Below are 23,910 nucleotides of genomic sequence, written 5' to 3'. Positions count from 1 at the left end.
CGGCCTCACCAAGGTCAGTAGGTCTAATTCTGTCTATACCATAAGAGTTCTCACCAAGCCACCAGGTCAGTTCTGTTTCTCTGCTGCAGCAATGGAGAACAGCCCCTGTGCCCAGCAGTGAGCACCATACTCACTCAAGTAGCTGCTCGTTCCTGTTCCCTCAGCTGCTCTTCTCTGGGGATAGTGCAACATTCTTGGGAGACCTGTTAGGTCGCACACACACCACCGCGTCCCATCCCTACACCTGTGGCAGGCATGCGCAATCAGTCATTAGCACATTCGTTGCCTCTGAGCTCACCTCTAGCATCCTTCTCCCACCCTCCAGGCAGCTGGTACACTCTCCATCATCCCTGGACAAAGGTGGTGCCCATCAGCAGCTGCTGGTCACAGCCACCTGGAGAACTTCCCTAGGCTGGGTCCTCCTTGGTCGCAGCTGTTCTCAAATACTGCAGCAACGGGCGTCCAGCAAAGCTTGCCATTCCAGCATGCCAAAGGCTTGCTGGGATGAGAGCCCCTGCCATGGAAGCAACCTCTGGACAGGTGTTTATGGAGTGCCTTCTGAGCTCGGCCCATTTAGGAGCTCCATCAAGGCTCTCTGCTGTGTCTTCTCCTTGTGGCCCTTGGTGGCCAAGGTAGGCAGAAATCCTGCCCCAAGAGGGTACTGGGACCTCCAGCACCACTCTGTCTCTCCTATTCTTACTTGTATTTGCCAAGCAGAGGCACAGCCAATCCAGCCAACTCCAGCCGGTGGCTTCAGGGGGATTAAGGCAGAATTACCCAAGCATAATTACACATCTCTCTGCTATCTGCTTTGCGCAGATCTCTTAATGGGATGTTTGCACTCGGCTTCCCAGTTTAATTGATTAGGTTTCCTGAGTACTGCCTCTCCCCACCTCCACTGGGCCAAGGACAGAGTGGGCATGCCTAAGTCTTCCTTGAGAGAGGGATTCTGAGACAAGGCAGAGTTAACCGAGCTGGTTAAAAGGATGTTTACAAGAGGTCCAGGGCTCTAGGACAATTTATAAACCTGACCTTTCTTTCCCTCCCTCCAACCTCAGGCCTGGCATCAGTAATGTTCCAGATGAGGAGAGAGCTTGTGCCACCTTGGTCAGGACATCTGCCAACTCTGACAGTAAAGCTGCAGAGCAGACTGACACCAAACCCAGCCACATTACTGCCCCCAGTGGCCTTGTGCAACTCCCACTCCCAAACAGCTACAGGGAGCAGCCCCATGCCCAGCCTCCCTGCCTTACGCACAGCTCTCAGTCCACAGGTGTCTAGAGGACAATCGCCCCACTTCCAGGACCTGTCCTGGGCGCTGAAAGGTGCCAGCATTGGGGCTGAGATGCAGTGAGTGATCTGACCCTGACCCCAGACCTTCCCCTTGCAGCAGTGAGGAGTTGGCCAGCAAGGACAGGTGGCAAAACTCAGGAGATTGGGCAACCTTAAGGGTTTCCTCCGTGGAGGAGAAGTCAGCAGGGCTGTCGGAAGAGTAGCTCCCAACTCGGTAGCGGTGACAGTGGCGACTCATACTCAAGGTGAATGGGAACAAGATGACAGCCTCTTTAATGGGAAGAATGGATGGAGTGAAATCTCAGCATCCTGTTTCTGTCTTTCCAGGTTGGGGTGTGGAGTCCTGCTGATGGGCTCAACATCACAGAGGTCGCCAAGGGCCGAGGCCCTAACGTCACTGACTCTCTGACAAACAGGTCGCTGATCGTCACCACGGTGCTGGTAAGAACCTGCAGCTGCCGTAGGAAGGACTGTCCCACTTAGGGGTGGATTGCTCATTTAGCTGTAAGGATCCTGTCCACGCGAACCTCCTGGGAAGTTGCAGGGAGGTGATGATGGGGCACAGCAAGGTACAGTTGGACCACAGCAGCTGTGCTCACGGCTACGGGCTGAAGAAGCCTGCTGTGTGTGCCTCTCCATGTCTCCCAGTCCCTGCCACTCCCCAAGTAGGAACCAAAATGGAGGTGAAGGAATGGGCACGAGGCTTCAGGGCTGCCTCTGCCACCTCACATCCTGCAGCAAAGACCTTTCTCACAGTTCTCCCTGCTGTGGCAGGTTCTGTATCTACAGTTGAGGATGCCCGTGGGTAATAGGAACCTGCCTGCAAGCCATTGCCTGCAGCATCCAACCCTGAGAGCCATGCCCACTGACCTGAACAGAACCATGGTCCATCCTCACCCTTCTTTTCCCGGGACTGGACCACTTGCCAAGAAGTGGCTTTTTGGGTCTGCTAAGCTCTCTGCGCCTGGTAGCACAAGTCTGAGAAGGAGAACAGACCCAGGGCGCTGACCTCCTTTTAGTAACCTGCGCTGCACCCACCTCCCATAGAAAGCCTCAGGGGTATGCAGAGGCTCAGGACCAACCTGAGCTTTATCATAGCCTCTTAGATTCTCACTGAAGACCCTGTGGGGACAGGGCTGGTCCTGGCCAGCTTGTGATAAGGCAAGTATGTGAGGACCACATGTTGAGGTCCTTCTTTTTTTTTTTTTTTTTTTTTTTTGAGGTCCTTCTTTTACACAAAAGAAAATGCAGTGGGTTTGGGGTTAGATGGAGTCTCCAGGAACTGCAGATGGGCAACAAATGGGTGCTGTCCATGGTACACAGCTGAGGGGGGTCACTGCCACCTGCTTGCCCACCTCAAGTGGCACAGCTGGACTCTACTGGAGGGTCCTCTATCCTCCAATGAAGTGAGATTCACCAGGCATAGGCTTGGTAATTTGGCAGGGGATACCATGAAATAAGAAAGGATATAAAAGGGAAAACACATTCTTCCAGGAAACTCAGAGGGTGGCAGACTCAGGGTTGCTCACAGATCCAAGGAACCAAAGTCACCAGTGCCAGAAGGTTATCCCTGAGAGAACCCTTGTGAACAGTGACAGAAATCTGAGCTTGGTTCCCACCCAACTGCTGATGGAGGCAGAGAGGTGCCAGGGAGATTCACACCCCCATCCCCTCCCCTGCCAGTGTCTTAACCCCATATCCTGCCAGCAGGAGAGCAAAGGGGAGCAAGTGCCTGCATTCCATTTCCAGTGTTCCATTCCCAGCGGCAGCTCGGACTCCAGTTTCCTACTGGTGCAGATCCTGGGAGGCGGTGTGGAGTTCTTAAGGAATTGAGTTCCTGTCATCCATATGCAAGTTCCCAGCCTGGCCCAACCCCAACCATTTCAGGCACTGGGGAAGTAAGCCAGAGTGTGAGAGCTTTGTTTCTCTCTCTCTCTCTCTCTCTCTTTCTCTCTCTGCATCTCAAATTTAAAACAACAACAATGTTTAAGAGCAAAGGGATTGGAGTGATACTGATGAGCAATTAAAGGAATATTGATGTGGATAAAAATAGACAAGATAAAAGGTGACTTAAAAGAGAACAAAAGAGAAAGGTTAAAGGGAAAATAACAAAGGGAAAATGAAGATAAGGAATGAGATTATAAGGGGAAAAATTAGGAAAGATGAAAAATTAAATAATTTACAACTTCGACCAGACTAGGTAAAAAATGTTAAACGAAAATGTCAAAACGCGAAAGGATGAAAGTGTGACACAGGTAAAATATAAAAGGGTAAAAATAAAATAATAAAAAGGTGGTAAAAGATTAAAAGCAGAGCTGCATAAAATGTGAGATATAAATAAAACACTTCTCAAGGCAAAATTAAGAAGTGATCCAATTGCTAGGATTTCAGAGGCTAGGAGAGGTGACGTCCTGGGTCAGGATGCTTGCACAGAGGCAAGTCGAAGACAGTATACTCAAAGGATGTGAAACGCAAACACCTGGGAAGACCACGAGGCTAAGTTGCATTTCAATGACAGCCGCCTGCCCAACTTCAAGGGCATAAAACCCTTGTGCAGAGCCACGCGGGATTCCGCACCAGCTCCGGCAGAATCTAGTCATATCCCCAGCTTTTGACCTGTGAGTTCTTGCAGCTTTTTCAGCTCCTCTCAGCTTCTTGCTGCACTCAGTCCCTCTCTGGGGAGTCCAGCCCCCAGATCCGGGGGGCTTCCAGGTGCCATGGGAAACAGGAAAAGGAGAGGCTCCTCTTGGACCATTGCCTGCACACAGCTCCTTCTGTACCTCCCCGAAGACGTGAGCTCAGCAACTCTTTGGGACATGCAGAATGACAGGATACAGAAGCAAGATTGTGTGATGGTGGGGAGCACTAATTTTGGGAGGGACAAGTCCTGGCTTTACCATGAACTTGTGATATGACCCTGAAAAGTCACTTGCCCATGTGAAAAAGCTAGGCTGCTTATCGACATGCCTACTTCTTCGAGGTGAGAGAATGGATAGTAAATCAACATGAAGGGCACCAAGTGAGTGATGAGTGATGACTGTTAGGGTTAGTCTTTATCATCAATCACAAATTCAGTCTCCAGCAAGTTCAGGTTCTGGGCCACATGCCGAGTGAGTGTGCTGGAGGAAACCTCTGCTTCCTTCGTTAGACACAGCCCTCAACTTCACGGATGGGCCCTGGCCAGGCTCTCAGAGGTGACCTCTGGCACGGGGTGCCTTAACGTGTTGGCTTTCCGTAGTCCCTCCAGACCCCACCACTTGCTGGTTGCCTGCCATAGTTCTGCTTCCCATCCAGCCCCTGATGGCATTTAGGGATCTCGACCTAAGACTGAGAACTCCAGAGCCACCACACCTTGCCTGCTGTCTTAACCACAGTCTGAGCTCCTGGCCCTGATGTCACCGCCTTGCCTCTGACACGGTCACTGCCTCTAACCATAACCTGCAGAGTCATACCCTCACCTGCCCTGGAGTGGCCCTTGAGTCTGCGCAGAGATCACGGGATAGAGCAGGTAGAAGCAGTGAACTCTGTTCCCCGCCATGGGCTGGTGGAAGAGGTCTCATCCACCTTGGAGGCAGGGGGTGGTGGGCATGACCTCTGAAGCATTCCTGCTGGTGACAGGGGCAGTGAGTGACACATGGCTTTTACGAGGGGCCCCAAGAAATTCTCTGTGTCAGTCTCCACTTGTCCTCAGAGTTTTCTAGAAGAGAAATGTGCTCCCTTGTGAGGACTGTCCCGGGGGCTACCCAGAAACCTAGAGCCACTGTCTGCCCTCGGTGTGATCTGTGTGTCCCACAGCCCTGGGGAGGCCCTCGGGTGTGGGCTCTTGGGGACAGCCTGCATATCCCAGGAAGTGGCCCAGCCTGGCCCAGGTCTAGCCAGTCGGCGGAAAATCCTGCCCCATGCTTGGCAGCTGAAGGCAGGGCCAGCACCTCCTGCTGAGAGCACAGGCCCTTGCCTGTCTGGGAGTGTGTTGTCAGGACAACAGCGCTTTGAGTGACAGGTGGGTACTGAAGTAGCAGTAAAGGAACATCAAACTGCTTCGCCCCTGGAGAACTGGGCATGGAGCTGAGACCCCCCTGGTGAGAAGAGATTCTCCTGCTCTTTCCTTGGGATCTGAATGTGACAGAAAGTGGCAGCTATGTGGGGGCTGCCCTCAAACCCACCTCCCCTTCAACCTAAACCCAGGGCTTAGGTGCTAAGGGTGCCTTGCCCTGAACAGGCATGTGATCAGAGGCCCAACACCGGCCACTGTGGCCCCCCAGAGCTGCAACCCATCTGCCTTCCCTATTCCTGCGTTGGCCACAATGGCAGCAGGAGCCTGGGAGCCTGCCCTCCCCCAGCCTCTCCAGGCCCGGCCTCAGCCTCTGTTCTGGTTCTGCTCTTCCATAAGCTCATGAAAGATTCATCTACCCAAACCTCAGCTCACACACCAAGAAAACACGCCCGCCTCACTCCTGGGGGCCCTGCTTTTGAAGGTTCAGGGTTCTTTTGGCTGATGATGTGAGCGGCGTTGTTGACATGTGGGGGTGTGGGAGCAGCTACGCACAGGTGTCTGGCTATGCACTGACAATGGGTATGTTCATGCTGTGTGCACAACGTGACCCACACAGACAAAATCGGCAGGCAGGCCAGATGCTTAGCAGGGAGAGGAAAGGAAACCATGGCCAGGTTGGGCCTGGGAGGACCATCCCAGATCACACTGTTTCAGGGCCCTCCTGAAGAGAAGGGGGACTGGATCCTCAACATTCTGACCTAGTCCTAACTGGGACTCAAGGCCTTAGGTCAAGTCTTTGCCCTACTTGTCTGAGCAGGGCCAGGCAGATAGAACATTTGAGAAGTAGAGTGTTGGTGCCAATGGTGCTGTGCGTACATGTCCAGACACGTATGGGTGGAGCTGGATACTGACTAAGAAAAGGGGCTTGGGACCACAGTTGGGCCCTGGGTCCTTCCGCCAGTTGAGGATAACCCATAACAACCCCTCTTCTGATTCCCCGGGTCCTGCCACTTGGAGAAGCTTAGCACCCTGCCTTGGCTTTCACACTGCTGGTCTAAGTGATCCTAGTGAAGTCAGGCCCAGAACCTGGGCAACAGTGAGTAGGAAAAGGTTATTTTTCTAGACCCCTGTTTTCTGTGACTTGTTGAAGAGAAATATTACCCCTGCTCCCATGACTCCTCTCCCAGAGCAATAGGAGAGCGTGAAGTTATGAAATTGAGGGCACCTTCACTGAGCAATCGATTAGCAGCCGAGAGAGCTTGTGAATTGGCTGTCTGGACATTTCCAGTAATAAATTGTGAAATAGTCCATGAATAAGTAGTTGGCGGAGTTCAGAATTACCCCCTAGGAAATGTTGCAGGTCTAGAGACACATTACTAAGGCGAGCACCGTTTTAATGCTCTGGGCTTTGGCTGTTAAATATGTATGCCATCCGCAAAGCACTTCCTGAAATTAATGGCATTTTACAGCTGCTCTGAAGGCAGCGTATTTATATGGAGATGTATAGATTCTGGGGCTGTGGTGGCTTCACAAATGAAGTGCTAATTTTAGAGGATGCAGCCAGGGAGGGGCATGGGGAGAGGTCAGGAAGTGAACCATGCTGGGACGGGGCAAGGGGGGCCTTTCCCAAAGGATTTCCTGAGGGTTGCCATGGGATTTAATCTTTGGGGACATTGGATGGGGTCCCCAGGTTGCACAGTCACTGCGGTAAGAGGACGATGAAGACAGTGCTGATCACGAGCACACTGATGATATTAATGATAATTAGAGTATTGACAGCTAACGTTTACCAGGTGCTATTCTAAGTATTTAGCTTAGATGGACTCAGTCTCCCCTCGTGATGACCCTGTTATTGTCCCATTCTACAGAAAGAGGAAGGAGTGCATGGTGGTTGATGGTTTCCCTGGGAAAGATGGGGGCCTTCTCTCTTCCCTTGAGCTAAATAAAGCCAGAGCCACTGGATGCAGTGGTGTAACCACCCAAGAACATCCATCAAAAGGAGAAGGAGGAGGAGTTGGGCCTGAAGCCCCACCCGGGTGCTGCGTGGGTGCATCCACCCAGGAAGGCAGTGTGGGACCCAGCCTCAGTTCCCCAGGCCTGCAGTGGTGGCCTTGGCACACTCCTCTGAGGCCCTGCCTGGCTCTCTTCTGCAACCTGCGGAGCTGCCTGTGTGTGTGGAGAGTCGCTGAGACTCAGCCAGGGGTCTGCCTAGAGGAGCCAGCCTCCTCCGCCGTTAGACAGAGAAGTGGATTTTTTTTTTTTCTTAGCATCTCTGGAGAGTCCAGCAGCCCTTGAGAATTCAGACACTCCCTGGCTGTTTCTCTGTAGCATTCCAGAGGACTATGGAAAAGCTGAAGTAAAGCAGTCACGGGCTGGAAGGGGCAGTGGCAAGGGAGCGCTGGTGGGGTAGGGAGGCAGGCCTGTCCACTGCAGAAGCGTTCTGGGGAGGGGAGGCTAGGGTTAGGGGCCTCTGCTGCTGAGGACATCCAAAGGAATCTTCACCCCAGGGCCCATGGGCTCAAAGGAATGGCCCCACCAGTGGGGGAAGGACAGGGATGGAGGGTGTCTCGTTATTATGGGTGTGTTGAAGGCTGGAGGCATCAGGGGGACGCCAAGGAGCTGGGTAAGCGAAGGCGACCCAGATGAGTTCAAGGAGGCCAGGACTTTCCAGGAGCTGGCACTAAGGTGGCAGCTCTGGTCCTGAGCCTGAGATGTAGCATAACAGGTGAGGTCCAGCCTCAGCAAAGAGCGGGAAACGCCAAGCCAGGCAGATGTGCTGGTTGCCTGGGGTGGATCAGTCAGGGCTCCATCTAACTCAGTTCTGTGTGACTTTGGCAATCAACTGACCATCTCTGAGGCTGTTTCCTTGTCAATCAGAGGGGATGGCTCCTCCTCCATGAGCTATTGAGACTTCCACAGGCTGTGATGAAGGGCTTAACTCTGCCTGGCACACAGTAGGAGTTCAGCTCAACTGCCGTAGACAGAATGAAGGTTTGCTAGTGAAGCTAGGTGGACAGAGCCTGCAGGAACCTGGACTTGCGTGTTGACCTGGGTTGTGTGACCACACTGTGGGAGTCTGGGTTGTGCCCCATCCCTGCCCTCACCCGGTTCCTTCTCTGGGTATCCTACATTGGATGAAGCCAGTCTGCCTTCTCTTCCAGTTACTCTGCAGAAGTCAGAGGCCTGCCCCATTGTCTCACCCTCCTGGAGAGGCAGAAACTCTGGGGATGGGACTGGGGAGGGCAACTTGACACCAGAGAGGGGCACTGCTGGGACATTGCTGGGGCGACTTCTGGCACAGAGCTCACCTTTAGGCCACACCAGCCGGAGGTCTGATCCTATCACTGCCCGCTGGGTGAATACATGCAAGTCCCTTAACCGCCTGTATCTACTCCATGGGAGCTCTTGGAGTTGGGCGTGGAGGTTACACGGGCAAGCCTAGCTCCCGGCTGCAGGACACTGGTGCCCTGCTGGGCTCTGAGCTAGGTCCTCTTCCCACATTATCTCGTTTGTTAACCTCCCCGTGGCTGTCACCACCACATACAGATGCCAGCTGTCACTGTCATCAGTCATTCTCAGGCAGGAGACTGAGGAGCTCCTTGGAGAGGATGGTGAGGAGCTCTAATCTTTTCAACAAGAGCTGGAGCAGAGGGCAGCAGGGGAGGCACTTGATGAAGGGCTTTCTAAAGCAGTGTCCTTGAACTTGAGCAGACACCAGGATTCCCTGAGGGGCTGCTCTAAACACAGATTGCTGCCTCCCCTCCACACACACATGCACACACACACACACACACACACACGAGTTCATGATGCAGCTGGGGCCTAAGAACATGCGTTTCTCATGGTTCTCAGGTATTGCTGGGAGGCAGCTACTGCTGCTTCTGGCCTAGGAACCACAGCTGTGAGAATTCTAGCTTGATTTCTGCTGCAGCAGAGAAAACATGGACTTTGGAGTTCAAATGCCTGATCCATCCCTCTCTGATTGTGACCCTTGGGTTACTAGATTGCCAAGTCTACTGAGCACCCAGCTGGATGCAGGAACAATGTTAGGTGGCCATTTAAAGAGAACTCCTGACTTAGCAGGACTTCATCTCAGTCCCCACCCCACATGCCTTTGTAGAAACAAGAGGTTGGAGCCTGCTGCCATGCAACCCATCCCCTTTGTCTGTCTCCTGTCTGTCCCTACAGGAGGAGCCCTTTGTCATGTTCCGCAAGTCTGACAGGACACTATATGGCAATGACCGCTTTGAGGGCTACTGCATTGACCTGCTCAAGGAGCTGTCCCACATCCTGGGCTTCTCCTATGAGATCCGGCTGGTGGAGGACGGCAAGTATGGAGCTCAGGACGACAAGGGACAGTGGAACGGCATGATCAAGGAGCTCATCGACCACGTAAGCCTGGGTGCCTGCGCTGCAGGGCAGGGGTCCCAGGAGACTTGAGGAAGTGCTGTTGCCCATCAGGATCGGGCACCCTGTGGATGAGGGTCCTAGGGCAGAGGAGATGGAAAAGGAGATGTAACCTGGGGGATTTGGAGCCATTATAAGACGTGTTCCCCAATATTTGTGTCTGCCTTTGCGCATGCTCCCCAACTCCCAGTCACACCTCTCCCTGGGCCACATGGGATTCTGAGCTGATCCTGCTGGCATCTTCGATGGTTCCCTTCTGGAGGATTCTGCAGCTTCCTTCTGTTCCTTTGAGTGCTATCACAGGATGTCCCAGCCACAAGGGCAAAGCACGAATGTAGAGCCCATCACCAGACACAGGGATGCTGAGACCCATCTGTCCCCACCTGGGTTCACATGGAGTTCAGTGGGGGAGAACAGATGGTCCCAGGAGAAAGGAGGGGGTCCAGGGTAGGAGCTGGTGGGAACAGTCCAGAGCTCATAGGACATGGGGAAGAAAGCAGAAACCTCGGGCTTGGGACAACACAGCAGTGTTGAAGTTCCAGTTCTTCAATCTTTGGCACCATGCACAGGGTCAGTCGACACCCTCACAGAGCAGGTTTGTCTCTGTAGAAGACATATCCAGACTCCTTCCTGCGGGGATGTTGGGGGAGCCTTATAAGATGCTGCCAGCAAATGCACGTATTTTTAAAATGCCTGGGCTGTGGTCCAGTAAAGCTGGAGTTCAAGACTAGGCCTGAACACTTTCTCTGTGTGTGACTGGTTCAATCCATCAACCTCACTGAGCCTCCATGTCTGCAGTTACTGCAGCCACTAAGGCCTTAGGGCCTTTAGGGAGGCGCCACAGGACAGGTGCACCTGGCAATCAGCATCATCTGCCGTCAAAGGGGAGGGAACACTTTCCGCCAAAGCCTGCTTGTGAGCTCAGCGACCTATAGCAGGCACTTAGCTTCCTTCTCCCAGTTATCTTCACAGCAGCCCATTGAGGCAGGTGCTATTACTGACATCCATTTTACAGATAAGGTAGAGAGAGAGAAAGACAGACAAAACCCTCCACCCCTCCCCAGCTAGTAAGTGGGGTTCAGATGGTGGAGTCTTTGTTTCCACAGCCTGCACTCTGATGTCTACGACAACCACCTTGACCCCAGGAGCAAGGGTGGAGGTAGCAGCAGCCAACAGTTAGGAGGTGGTCATTGTCCACCCCTCCTGGGTCCTCCAATGCTGCCCCTGTTGCTGTCTGATGAGAGCTGCTGGGGAGGGAGTGGGAGCTTGGAAATCAAAGGCTCTGTCGGAGCCTGGTCCCAGTAGAGTCTTGCCCTAGGCCCCTAGGGAATCTGGCTGCCCTGGAGCCAGGGAGAAGAGGCTAATGGTAAGGAACAGGAGAGCAGACCAGTTGGATTCCCACTGTTCACCTGAAACTTGGTGTTCCTACACAAGTGCCTTAACCTCTCTGTGCCTAGTTTCCCCATCTGTAATGTAAGACTTGGTACAAACAGACCTGACCTCCGAAGACGGTGGCAAGGGCTAAGCTCATAAATGAGGGTTGCTTGTCAGCATCCTCTCAGGACTCTATCTGTATCCTCCTATTTCTTCCCTGGATGCTTGGCAGAGGAGGGCAGGACAGGTGACAGAGAGTAGAGAGGGTACTACAGGAGGTGTTTCTCCCTGTTCTGCCGTTTTCTAACGTGTGACAGTGAAAACAATCGATTGTATCTGCCCTACCTTCTTGCCAGCTTGGGAGGCACCAAGCAGCCCATTGGTGGGGAAGCAGCTTCCAGAACTCAGTAGAACTCAGTAGAAATGGAAGGGAGTGGTGTTGTCACCATTATTAGTAATAACTGCAATTATTATTCAAATTAGTCTGTAGGGCCCTCCCAGAGACTTTGCTGCCTCAGCAGCTCCCCTGTGATCTAGGAGTTGGGGACTGTGGTGGGTTGGGAAGCTCCATTTGCAGAGCCTACTGGGGGAAGACATGGAGGGTATGGAGAGTTAGGAGTGCCAGGAAGCAGGGCCAAGCAGCCTTGCCACTCACAACATCCCCAGAAGACAGGAGCGTTGAAGAGGGATGCAACAAGAAAACCCCAGAGGCAGTCTGACATTCCTGCCCTGACCCTGGACTGGAAACAGAGGGGCCTCTTCTAAGGCTGTCATGCAGCTGGACGCTGCTTTAGGCAAACCAGTATCCATCAAGGCCACAGGCCCTGATGGTACATGCAGGAGACCTTGTTAAACCCAATCCCCCACAATTGATGAGCCTATTAATCCTAGCTGGGTGCCATTTTTAATAACATCATAATCATTTATTAGTGCTATCAGATAATTAGTCTTCTCACTAGCTCATAGAAAGCATGGTAAAGACTTGGCAATATTATTACTTCCTTATTAGGGGTCGGAACAGAGGTGTAAAAGTGATGAATACTCACCTTTATAAGCATCTGCCCCTCAAGACTCATTTGGAAGTCCTGGGTGGAGCCTCTGCCCAGTGGAGCTTCTGAAGTCCTTTCCTGACACGCTACTCACCTCTGGCCCGTGCCCCACAATGCCCTGAGGACCCAAGGCTGTGCGGGGAAGGTGGATGTACCCCTCCCACTGATGCACACACCTCTCGCAAGTCATCTCGAGCTATGGGAGTACCAAATATGGCACAAAACAGGGGTCACGCCATCCATTACCCTGTCTCTCGTTCAAATCCCTCATTCCCATTGCTGCTGCTATCTGCTTGCCTGCCTCTCTCATGAGTCTTTAATGACTCCCACATGTTTTGATGTCTCTGTCATCCAATGGAAATGAGTTGTTTAACATCAGGATAGTTCATGTCAGTGACGGAACTCCTCTGGCATCCATGTCCACATCTGTGAAATGGGAATATTAAGAAGCCCTATCCTACAAGACTCATCAGAAGTCCTTGGGTTCCACTGGTCTGGCTTCCTGCAAACCTAGCTGTCAGAGACCCAGAAATTCTTGTCTTGGCTGCTTTCCCAGGCCCTTGAACCATAGTGAGAGGCAGTGAGTGGAACAGCAGGAGGCAGCTTCAAGGTGATAAATAAATAGCCTTAGGCCATAGGAAGCCACTAGTCCTGTTGTCCCTAAGCTGCTACATCACACCAGGGTGTGTTTAGCTGCAGTAACAGGTTCTGCATGACTCATCATGGGGCTGGGCCCAAATGGGCACAGGGAGTAGTCCCAGTAGTCTTGGCATGCTGTCTCCTCCCCTGTGGAGGTGAAGTACTGCCCAGATGTCCCTTCTACTTCCCCACAACCCTGACTACAGACCAAAGAGGGTGGCACAGCGAGTCGTGCTCACCTCCTCTGGGGGATGCTTCCAGACAGCAAGGACCTGACAGACTGAAGTTGGCTGCTGCCCAGCACCTGGCACGGGCTGGGAACACACAGCACAAAGCCTTGGGTAGCTCACCATGACCAGGAACTGGCCATGGGGCCAAGCAAGTTGGCCTCCCAGCCAAAGCATGCAAAGGCAAGGTCAGATGTCAAGGCTGTGGCCCAAACACCTACAGGATTTCCTGTCTTCCAGCCAGGAACCAGGTTACAGCTCTGACTTGCGTGCGCTGGTATCGAGGAGACCCCAAACTCATGCCTATGTTAGGAGAAGCTCTGCCAAAGCCATCTCCATCAGGGCCCGGGCCAGTGCTCTTGGAAGTAATGCATTCTGGAAACTCACTTGGGGCAGGTCAGAATCTTGGGTGGAAAGGAGTGTTCAGAGCAAGAAAAGCGGAGGAACCCCCACAGCAGACTTTCATCAGGGACACAAGGATTCCAGAGCTCTGGGGAAGCTCAGGGAGTCATTGGCAACTGTCCAGGGAAGACTAGGTGAGGGAGGGATGCAGGAAGGGCATGGAACACTGATGGGATTCACTCCAGGACCGGGCAAATGGGAGTTAGCCTGGAGAAGGCCTGGCAGTGGTTGGGGTCCAGACAGTGAGGTGCAAAAGAGACTCAGGACCAGAAATACAGTGGGAAAACTGAGTCAGAGGGAGCGGCTGCAACAGGTGAACTCCCCTACTGGGGATCATGCCTTCTCTCCTTGCTCAGCAGAACTTCCTCAAGCACCATCTCAGCCTGGACTCCTGCAGAGCAGAGCTGGCAGCAGAGGCTTATGCCTTTGCCCATAGGGAATGTGATGCCAGGGATGAGGGGAGAGGGAAGGGGCTGCAAGGCAGAAAAACCAACCCAGCCCACTCGTCAGCACGGCGCATGACCAATGGCTCAATCCATTCATCTGTGCTCGGAGACGTCTTAACAAAAAAGACCTCTGACCTTCGTGGGAGGAGGGAGTGGGAGCAGGTTTATCTAGTGGCCCCTGACTTGCCTGGATCCTGGACTGGGCATGGTGGATGTGGGAGCTCAGCTGGATCCTGCTGTGACCACAGAGAGCCCAGGGCCTGTGGGTGAGGGGTCCAGGCAGGCAGGAGCTGAGAGGCTGTCGGGTTATGCCTGTGAGATGTCAGCTCAGAACCTGAGGGTCTGAAAGGGAGTCTCAGAGGGCTCTGAGCCCAGCACCAACGGACCCTGTAACAGGGGCATGGTCATGTGACATAGGGATGGCCAGGGCAGACATGGTCCTTTCTTTCAGGAAACAGACCGTGAATCAGGCAAGTGGATGTCATGAGGATTTCAATCAGAGCTGGGAGGAGTGTCAGTCAGAGGAAGACAACGGGGGTGGTGGTGGCTTTCCTATGGGGTACACTCTCAGACTAACACCCGAAGGGTGGGAAGGTGCCCAGAGAGGCTGCACCATGTACCTGCTGGAGGCTCTGTCCTGCTAGGGACCTGCCTGGGGCTGGAGACCAGCAGCCTTGGTGGGGCCGTGCTGGGGTGGGCACTGTGGGAACACCTTGGGACACTGGGGTGTGGGAAGGGGCTCCTTTCAGAGATGGTGATGGAGGGAGAGTGCGTCCCCCTATGGTACTGTAAGGAGCCCCCCTACAGGATAGTCAGGAGATGGTCCTTGCAGGAGCATTCTCCCAAGTCTTTTCTCAAGATCCTCCTCAGCTCCTCTCCAACCTGTGTGTGACACCAGACCCGCGATCCCCTGGCTGACACCTCAGACTTCTCTGGCACCTGTTCCCCATTAGCTGAAACAGATGAGGGCTACTCGGAGTGCGGTCTTTTGAGCTTAACCGTGGCTTCCATGCTAATCAAGACTGGCAGCTGACTGCTGGGTCATCAGCAGATCCCATCGTTAACTTATTGCCCCCCGTGGAAACTGGTGTGGCACCCCCAGGGGAGAGATGGCACATGACCTCTTGGAAATCAGTAGTGTTCCCATTGATCAATTTATTCATTTATTCAGAACATCTATTAAAGTCAGACCCCATGCCAGGTGCTGTGGCTACAGCAGTGAATGAAACAGACAGGATCCTGTCTGTCCCTGAGCCTCTGGATTTCATGCCTCGGTGAAGGAAGCAGGCACTTGTCCAGGGATACATGAAGGATATAGACATTCAGCCAGGGTGAGTGTTCAGAGCCTGGAGGGCTGCCCAGTGGAAGGGGCTTCCTGTGCCCCAGAATGGCACCTGGAAATCACAGAACAGTGTGGTGTCACTGAGCCACCGGAGGAAGATCATGGAGAGCTCAGGGGGGGAACCTGGGTGCTGATAGCCACTGGCATGCAGCAGAGGATGGTGATAAGGGACCATGGATTTGGGAAGCCACCTCTTGCTCAACTATAATCATGGCCAGGAGCAATGGACTCTGGCCTCTCAACCTCCAGATAGGAGTGCAGGTGTGACAGGAAGACACATCCTCATTGCCCCACTGTGTCCCAATTGTATCCCAAGGTCTGGAGTCAGGCTTTGAATCTGGCCCACATGTATGGGTCTCAACCCCTATTTGCAAGGCCAGAGAAGGCTGTACCCAAGCTTGTTCCTGCAGCCTGGACCCTGGCATCAGGGCAAGACACACTGGAAGGTCACTTGGGAGTGGTGAGAGCAGATATACCCTTCGCAAGGCAGCCAGTTTGCCCAGGGTGGTGATCTAGGTACTAGAGATGTCACCAGCATATGCAAGATTACCCCCCTGCCATGTTAGGGATCCAATTTCAGGTCAGAAGTAAGGGGGTAGCATCAATGCCCAGTGGGCTCGGCAAACAACAGGCTTCAAACTCTGATGAAAGGCTGTGAAGAGACAGGGAGGGGGCAGTCAGGTCCTTGACGGGTCAGTGTGGCTTCCGGGCAGTGAATGGAGCTCAGTCCATCAGACAATGGGAAGGAAAGAGTAGGGCCTTAGGGTGGTGGGTGCTCACTCTCCCAACAAGGCCTCCAAGCCCCTGCTCTGTGTGAGTGTCTGCTCGTTTCAGGGACACGTGAGCAAGGGAATAGCCAGATCCCTGACCAGTAAGTGATAAGCCAGTGGAGGAACAGGATGTGAAACAAGAACTGGCAAATAAGTCATTAGTTGAGCGGGCTTTAGGCGCAGCAGTTAAAACTCCCTTTGGGAAGCCCTGATCCTATAAGAGTATCTGGGTTCAAGTCCCAACTCTGTTTCTGATCCAGCTTCCTGCGAATGTGCACCCTGGGTGGCAGCAGGTAGATGATAACTCAAGTACTTGGGTTCCTGCCATCTATGTGAGAGACCGAGATGGAGTTTCCAGCTCCTGGTTTCTGCCTGGACTAGCCTGGTTAGTGCAGGTATTTGAGGTGAACCGGCATATGGGAAATTTCTTTCTCTCTCCTCTCCCTGTCAAATAAATATAAATAAGTAAATGAATAAATAAAGAAGTGATTTTAGAAGAAAACATTCCATTTTAGCCAGGGCACAAGGAGCAGTGCAGGTGTCATGGGCACACATGATAGGGACCTAACCTCCTCTGTTGGGGTTGCAGGGAGCTCCCCTAGACACTGCGAGGGCTAGCCCCTCCCTGTCTGGCTGATGCCACAACTAGGACCTGTGGGATTTGGGAAGAGGACTTATAGGGATGGGAAACAGAACATCCCTGCCAGAAACCCTGTGGCTCTGAAGCCGGGAACACCTGTTCCTCCTTTCTGAGAACGGAGGCACAGAATGGAGCCTGCAGGGGCTCAGAAATGGGGCTGTTTCCCCCAGGGCTGGGAGAGGCACACACACCGCTGCCCACCACCAGCCTGGGATCTGCTGTCAGCTCAGGAAGCCAGTATGGATCACAGATGTTAGCATCTGGCCACCAATGGTCACCTGTGACTGTCGTCCCGTGTTGGATGTGTGGCTGTTTCAGGATATGGGTGTGTTAAGACAGTATCTGAGGCCCTCCCATGGGCATAGCATTTTCCCAAGCTTGGTAGAAAGGATTGCGGAAAAGAGCAGAAGGTGAATTTCATGATTGCTACGTATCATAGAGAGGGGTAGGGAGCCAGCGGATAGAGCTCAAAGTCCTGTGTGGATGGCAAGAGCAAGACTGGTTTTCTCAAGTGGCTATGGAGGCCACAGAGGGAACAGTAGGTGGGCAGGGACAGGGCAGCACCTTGCTCCTCCAAGGCTCCTAGGCCGGGCCAAGCAATGCAATGCAGTGTGTGTGCTGAGAGCTCCAGCAGCAGCCATGATCAGGAGCCGAAGTCAAGTCCAGGTGGCCAGAAATGCAACGCTGAGCTCAGACCAGGGCAGGGTGGACACAGCCTTGCAGACTGCCCCTCAGAACAGACAGGGTCTTAAGTGTAAACTCCATGTGGCGCATGCAACACCTAGGGATGCTTGTTTCCTGGGCCCACCACAGGAGGTGATCTCAGACCTTCAGATGTCAGGAGTTTATTCTGTTGTGGCTCTGGAGGCCAGAAATCAGAAACCAAGGCATCAGCAATGTGGATTCCTTTGTAAGCTTTCGGGGAGCATGTGTCCCATACCCCTGTCCCAGCCACTGCTGCGGCTGGCAGTCCGTGGCATGCTTTGGCTTGTGTCTGTATTAACCCAGCCTCTGTCTGCACCATCCCATGACTATTTTTTCTGTGTATCCGTGTGTCCTCTCTTTCTTCAAAAGGTCCCAGTCGTTGGATTGAGGGCCATGCTTATTCTGCAATCCTCCTTGACTGTACTTTCAATGACTTGTTTTCTCCATTCAGAGTCGCGTGCACAAGGTCCCAGAGGTTGGCATTTAAATATAATTTGTAGGAGCTTGTAGGGGGCCGCTTTAAGATTTCCAGAAATGGGGTCCAAGTTTTGGTTCAGCCACTCGGCAGCCAGAGCTGCTCTCCTGGCCTGATGAAGCTGCCCTGTTCCTGTCTGAAGTAGGGGTGATTATGCTGTCTCCCTCGTGGGGCTCCTAGGGAGAAGGCTCTCACTGGGCTATCTCTGATAGGTCACAGTCAGTGAAAGCAAACACCCTAGCTGGGGGTGGCAGGGGAGAGCAGGGGAAGGGCACTGCCAGTCAAGAGGCAGAGCCTAGAGATCAGAAATCAGGTAGGATGGGACAGGGAAGGCGACTGTTAGGAATCCAAAGACACAGCTGCCAGAGGGACACCACACCGGGGAGCAAGCAGGTTGGGGCCACAGACCGTTGTTGGCACCACTCTTTAGAACCTAGTAGGCCTCATTCTGTGCCAAGGGCCAACAAGCAGCGAGGATACTAAGGGACAAGATAGCGATCTGGACCTGGTTAGGCCATTCTTGCCTCCTGTTCAGACTGGGAATATGATGAAGAAGAAAGTGAAAGGGGCTGGAGTCCCGCTTCCCAAGGAGTGGAGAGTTGCTACTGGAGGATGAAAGAATGTCCTGGCAAGACCATTCTGCCTGGACCAGGGTTAGGACGGGTCCTTGGTGAAGCTGGAGGGACCACCAAGTCGCCCATAGACTCTTGGAGGTGCTGGACAGAGAAGACGTTTTCTTTTGTTTGAGGACGCGACCACCACAAAAAGAAAAGCAGATGCCAAGGAGTTTATCTAAGCCTTAGTTTCCCTCTATTGAAAAAGAAGGAAGAAGAGGAGAAAGAAATGTAGGCCTAGTGCTCAACTGGTTAATCTTCCCCCTTGCAAGTGCCAGGATTCCATATGGGTGCCAATTCATGTTCCCAACTGCTTCACTTCCCATCCAGCTCCCTGCTTGTGTCCTGGGAAAGCAGTTGAGGAGAGCCCAGAGCCTTGGGACGCTGCACCCATGTGGGAGACGCGGAAGAAGCTCCTGGCTCCTGGCTTCAGATGGGCTCAGCTCCTTTCATTACTGCTTTTTGGGGAGTGAACCAGCAGATGAAGATCTTTCTCTCTGTCTCTCCTTCTCTCTGTAAATCTGCCTTTCTAATAAAAATAAATAAATCTTTAAAAAATGATGGGGTTGGGATGTGTGTTCTTGAAGGTCCCTCTTCTGGCTCCAGCAGCCTTTGAGTGTGTGACTCATCCCCAAAGGAAATTTGCGCCAGTGGGCAGAGCTGCCAGGATCTAGCCTTTCATTCAGAGCAATGAACTGAAACAGCAAAGGCATGACATCTGTTCCCATCTTTCAAGGCGATTTGGATAAAGTAATGCCTTTTTTAGGGAAATTGTTACCAGTGTTGGAGTGTTTCCTGCCTAAACCAAAAATGAAGTGGAAAACTCCACCCTTCCTGAAGTCCCAGGGAAAACACGAATGCCCACGCTCACTTAGGGTCATGTTGGCTGGATGTCTCACTGCTGGAGGCATGGAAGGCCCTAGAGCCTCTACCTCCCAACCTCTAGGGAGCCAGGGTGCAGGAAGAGCACCAACAGGGGTCTGGAGGAAGACAGAAGGCTCGTGTCCCTATGATTTGCTTCCTGGCCAACTGCTGGAACATTCTGGAATAAGCATTGACTGCAGACACCTTGAACCTATGGCCATAACTCTGCCATCCAGTTTGCCATGAAAGTTGAAGGAAGATGTTCCACCAAAAACCCACTCCATGCCCCAGAGACCATTCCCAGAGATGAGATACAAATGCACTGTGAACAATGAAAACAGAACCTGCCACAGAGATGTGCTTTGAAGAGACAGGACAAGCAGGGACCAGGTTCCAGAATCGATGACCATGACACCCCCATCACATCACCATTATGCATAGGAGCCTAGAACTTCCGGACCTAAGTTCAGTGTCTCACCCTGTCTAGGAATCCTATTTGCAGCAGGAGTCCCTCAGCTAGAAGTTCCAGGAGGGCAGGGAGCAGGTGCTGTGCTAATTCTATGCCTGGTCTGGAATGCTGAGCCTGGGAGAGACTGCTGGACTGGAGCTGAACTACTGGACCAGGGCAACTAGACATTTGTCACACCTGCCTCATGCTGCTGCTTTCCTCAGCATATGACCTCAGGTCAGTAACTCCGAGAGTTAAGGAGGCAGTGGTTACCTGCTTTCTTCTGCCTCCAAAGCCTCGAAGTTCCAACCCACACACCCGGAAGGGATCCTGCCAGCAGAATCATCCTTTGTAAGAGGCTTCTCCTCCCTGATGTCCCAGCTTCTGGAGTCCTTGGGTTTCAAGTGTCAAAGATGAGTGGAGTGTAGAAACTGGGTGAGTGACATCAGGATTGTGTATTGCCCAGCTCTCCCAACCTGCAGAGCTTTCTGGAAGCTAGGGTACCCCTGGCTTCCAGTCCCTCCCTCCTTAAAATCTGATTTCACCTAGATGGCTAGTTCCTGTCATAAGCGAAGTCAGACCTGATGTGAACAGCTACCCTTTTGATTAATGTCCATCTCCCCCACTGGACTATAAGCCCTGTGAAGGCAGAAGCTCTGTGTTTGGATCTCATAAAACAATGGATAGGTGGCTGATGAGCAGACAGGCAGACAGATGGGCCAAGCCAATAGGTGGCTGTCTATAGGCATTGCCCTGGGAGAGCTTCAGAGGCCGGTGATAGCCTGGAAAGGTCTTCAGTGGCTGCCCTGCCCAACCCAGACTCATTTCTGTCCTGTCATACCTACAGAAGGGAAGTGATAACCTGGTTCACACTTGGCAAAATGAACATCCACAGGATCCCAGGGGACAGCCCTGGCAATGTTCCAGAGGCCAAGAGAAGGGCTTGGAAATGGAGGAAGCAGAGGGAATCAGCCACAGTCCCAACTGCAACCAGGAATTCATAAGCAAATCAGCAGATGAGGCACAAGGCCACCCGGGATGTAGACTGCCACTCACATTAAACAGGTCAAGACTGCACCATGGGCCAGCGTGGGCCTCGTGGGAGTTTAGAATCAGAGGCTGAATTAGTCGGCTCTTCATCACCATAATGGAGTGTCCGACATGAACTGCTGATGAAAAGAGGTTTGTTTAGCTCACAGTTTGGGGGGAGCTGCGCATATGTAGGAGCTGGCGGTCACATCTCAAATAAGGAGCAGACAGAGCTGTAAGGCACAGCTTGCTGCTTCTATATAACAACCCTCTTACAAGAACCCAGGGGGTGGAAGAACAGTTTGAACTTCTGAGAGCATCCCCGTGGGGGTTTGAGGACCTCTAGGTGGATCGCACCAAACCCAGCAACCCTGAAGAGCAAGATCCCAACACATGGACCTTCCAGGGCACGTAAACTGTGTGCAAATCACAGCGGAGGCAGTCCAGAAGGGATTCAGGAAGGGGCAGCATGTACAGAGGGATTCAGCCCTGTGGTAGGCACGAAGCCCTCTAAACAGGGCTCTGGGTATGCCAAAACCTGAGACATGAGGAGGGGTCTGCAGAAATCGGAGAGCAGTTCAGCAGAGCTCCCTGTGAGAGCCCAGCAGAAGGGGAAGGCTTAAGAAGATTGGATGAAAAGGAGGAAGCTCAGGCCAAAGGGAAAAAACTAATTATCCCCCTCATTAAAGTTGCAATAGGCTAAACTTTATTAACATGAACGATATCAATCTGAAAAACAATCAGAGAGTCTCCAAGGAATGCTGGCATTTACTTAAAACCTAGCAGTCTGATGACAACTGCGGAGTACTGCCTTGGGAACACAGGTGCTATGCTAAATTGTGGGCGTGTGCAAGGAGGCTGAGGCAAGGGGGAGATTTGAAAGCCCAAAACAAGGAGGTCACCTAAGATGTTCTGAAACAGTGAGCTTTAGTCTCAGTGATTCGGAAGTCAGTCCAAGTTTGAAACAGACAGGTGCTCAACAAATGTCCTTGCAGAAGTAGTCTGTCTGCTGAGTCCACTGTGCCAGAGTGCACTTCTGGAGGTCCTTGGTGATTATTTCTATCGGGCAGTCATGTAGAAGATCCCTTCCTCCTAACCTCCTGGCTTATCTTCACTCGGGTTGGCAGAAGTGATTCCATCTTCATTGAGACCAATTTTATCACGTTCCTGGCCTTTCGCCACTCCCTTCTCTCCATACCGCTCACTATTGGCAAGGACCCTGGATTTGCCAGTTTGATTTCTTGCCTGCCTTTCTCATTGCCCAGATAATCTTAAGAGAGCTTTGAGGATATGCAGGTGGTCTTCAAGAAGACCTTTTTTTTTTTTATTTCTGCATGTGTTAGTTTTATTTGTGTCTTTCAAGGGGATGATCAATTTATTTTAGCCATTAATTTTTACTGTAGAGTAGTTTCTAGTGTCTTTATTATCTTTTTCTTAACCAACATAGTAACTGTATATATTTACAAAGTATCATGAGATTGTTTCCTTGTATATGTGTCCATCTCAGCTCTATAGGAGCTCACCACATACATTTCCCAAATTGGCAGTAAATTGGTCCAGAGGGAAGATGAACCCAGAGAATACTCCTCAGCTCATCCTTTTGCTGGATCGTTTTTTTCCTCTTCCTACTACCTTTCCCCAAACACAGTCTTAAGTGGAGTACTGTGTGTAATTTTTCAGGTTCTCACGCATCCTATTTTCTCAACAAAGTGTTTCATTTTTATATAGAGAAAACAGTTATACTTAATGTGATAAACCAGACCAAAATACGAAATCAGATTACGAATTGCATGAGTTCCTGCATCTAGAGACACACCTTCTGGAACGGCACTACTTAAACCAAAGACGCTCCTTGGGGCAAGTGTCGCAGCATCGCGGGGGGTGGGGCAAAGCTGCCATCTCCAATAGCAACATTCAATATATGAACTAATTTGGTTCGTGTCCTGCCTGCTTTGCTTCTGCTCCAGCTCTCTACTAATGGCCTGGCAAAAACAGCAGAAGATGGCTTAAGAGTTTAGGCCCCTGTTACTACATGAGAGACCTGGATGAAGCTCCTCTCTCACTCTCTGTATGTGTCTCCATCTCTCTCTCCTTTTCTCTCTCTCTCCCTCCCTCCCTCCTTCCTTTATTCCCCCCCTAACTTCTATAAGTCCAAAATTTGAATAAATAATCTTTTTTTAAGCACTTCTTCCCATGTAGCAGCATTAGAGAACATATTTTGGATTCAGTCACTTTTTAAGGAGTTTGTATATTTATTTAAAATAGTTTAACAGCATGAATGAGGAAGGAGAGAGGAAGAAGAGAGAAGGGAGGCAGAGGGAGAGAAGGAAGAAGAGGCCGTGAGTTAGTTCCACTGCTAGCTCATTTCCCAAATGGCTGCAATAGCCAGAGCTGGAACAGGCTGAAGCCAGGAGCTACGTCCGTGTCTCCCACATGGGTTTAAAGGCCCAAGCACTTTTGATGCCCAAATGGACCCTCAGTCAAATGGTTCAGATGCCAGTTCGGCACTGCATGTCTAAGTATCTGGCTTTAGTACCTGGTTCTGCTGCTGACTCTCTAGCTTCCTGCTGATTCAGGCTGTGGGAGGCAGCAGGGGCAGCTCAAGTATTTGGATTCCTCTTACCCACCTGGGAGACCTGGATTGAGTTCCCAGCTCCTGGCTTAGGCCTCAGCAAGGACTATTGTGGGTATTTGGGGAGTGAACCAACAGGTGGTCTCTCTTTCACTCTCATTCTCACTTGCTTCTCTCTCTCTCTCTCTCTCTCTCTCTCTCTCTCTCTCTCTCTCCCTCTCCCTCTCCCTCTCCCTCTCCCTCTCTCTCTCTCTCTCTCTCACATACACACATACACACAGATGGGTGGGGAGGGAAACTATCTCTCTACCACTCAAATGAAAATGCAGAAGGCAGATTTGTTTTGCTACAGAACAATTTTGGTATCTGCATGAGTTTTTCATAGTCATCCTTTTTCAGGGATGCTCTGAAGCCTCTATGTGTAGAAAATCCAGAATGGGGTGCAACAGGTGAGAAGGGGATGGGAGAGAAATCAGGTTTAGACATGGGTTCTTGTGGCTTCTCTCCTGCTTGAAGGACACAACAAACATGAGTCATTCTAGATGCTGGTGGATAGCTGGACAGTGCTTATGTAACAAAACACCATCTGAGGAGGGTGCACGTGCTTGTAGTCACCATAG

The 23,910-nt window shown here is 51.9% G+C and overlaps 1 protein-coding gene across 1 annotated transcript in view; it reads left to right on the top strand.

Annotated features, from left to right (window-relative positions):
• The window catches only part of GRIK3 (glutamate ionotropic receptor kainate type subunit 3), a 79,569-nt gene that overhangs the window by 33,464 nt on the left and 22,195 nt on the right, over positions 1-23,910 (top strand). The window contains exons 8-9 of the mRNA XM_058660838.1: positions 1,621-1,734; positions 9,476-9,679. Coding sequence (XP_058516821.1) covers positions 1,621-1,734; positions 9,476-9,679 — 318 coding nt within the window. The remainder of the gene's footprint in view (positions 1-1,620; positions 1,735-9,475; positions 9,680-23,910) is intronic.

The sequence above is a fragment of the Ochotona princeps genome, chromosome 2 (assembly GCF_030435755.1).
Source record: "Ochotona princeps isolate mOchPri1 chromosome 2, mOchPri1.hap1, whole genome shotgun sequence".
Lineage (NCBI taxonomy): Eukaryota > Metazoa > Chordata > Mammalia > Lagomorpha > Ochotonidae > Ochotona > Ochotona princeps.
The sequence above is the reverse complement of the archived record's forward strand: the minus strand, read 5'-3'. Positions and strand labels throughout refer to the sequence as shown.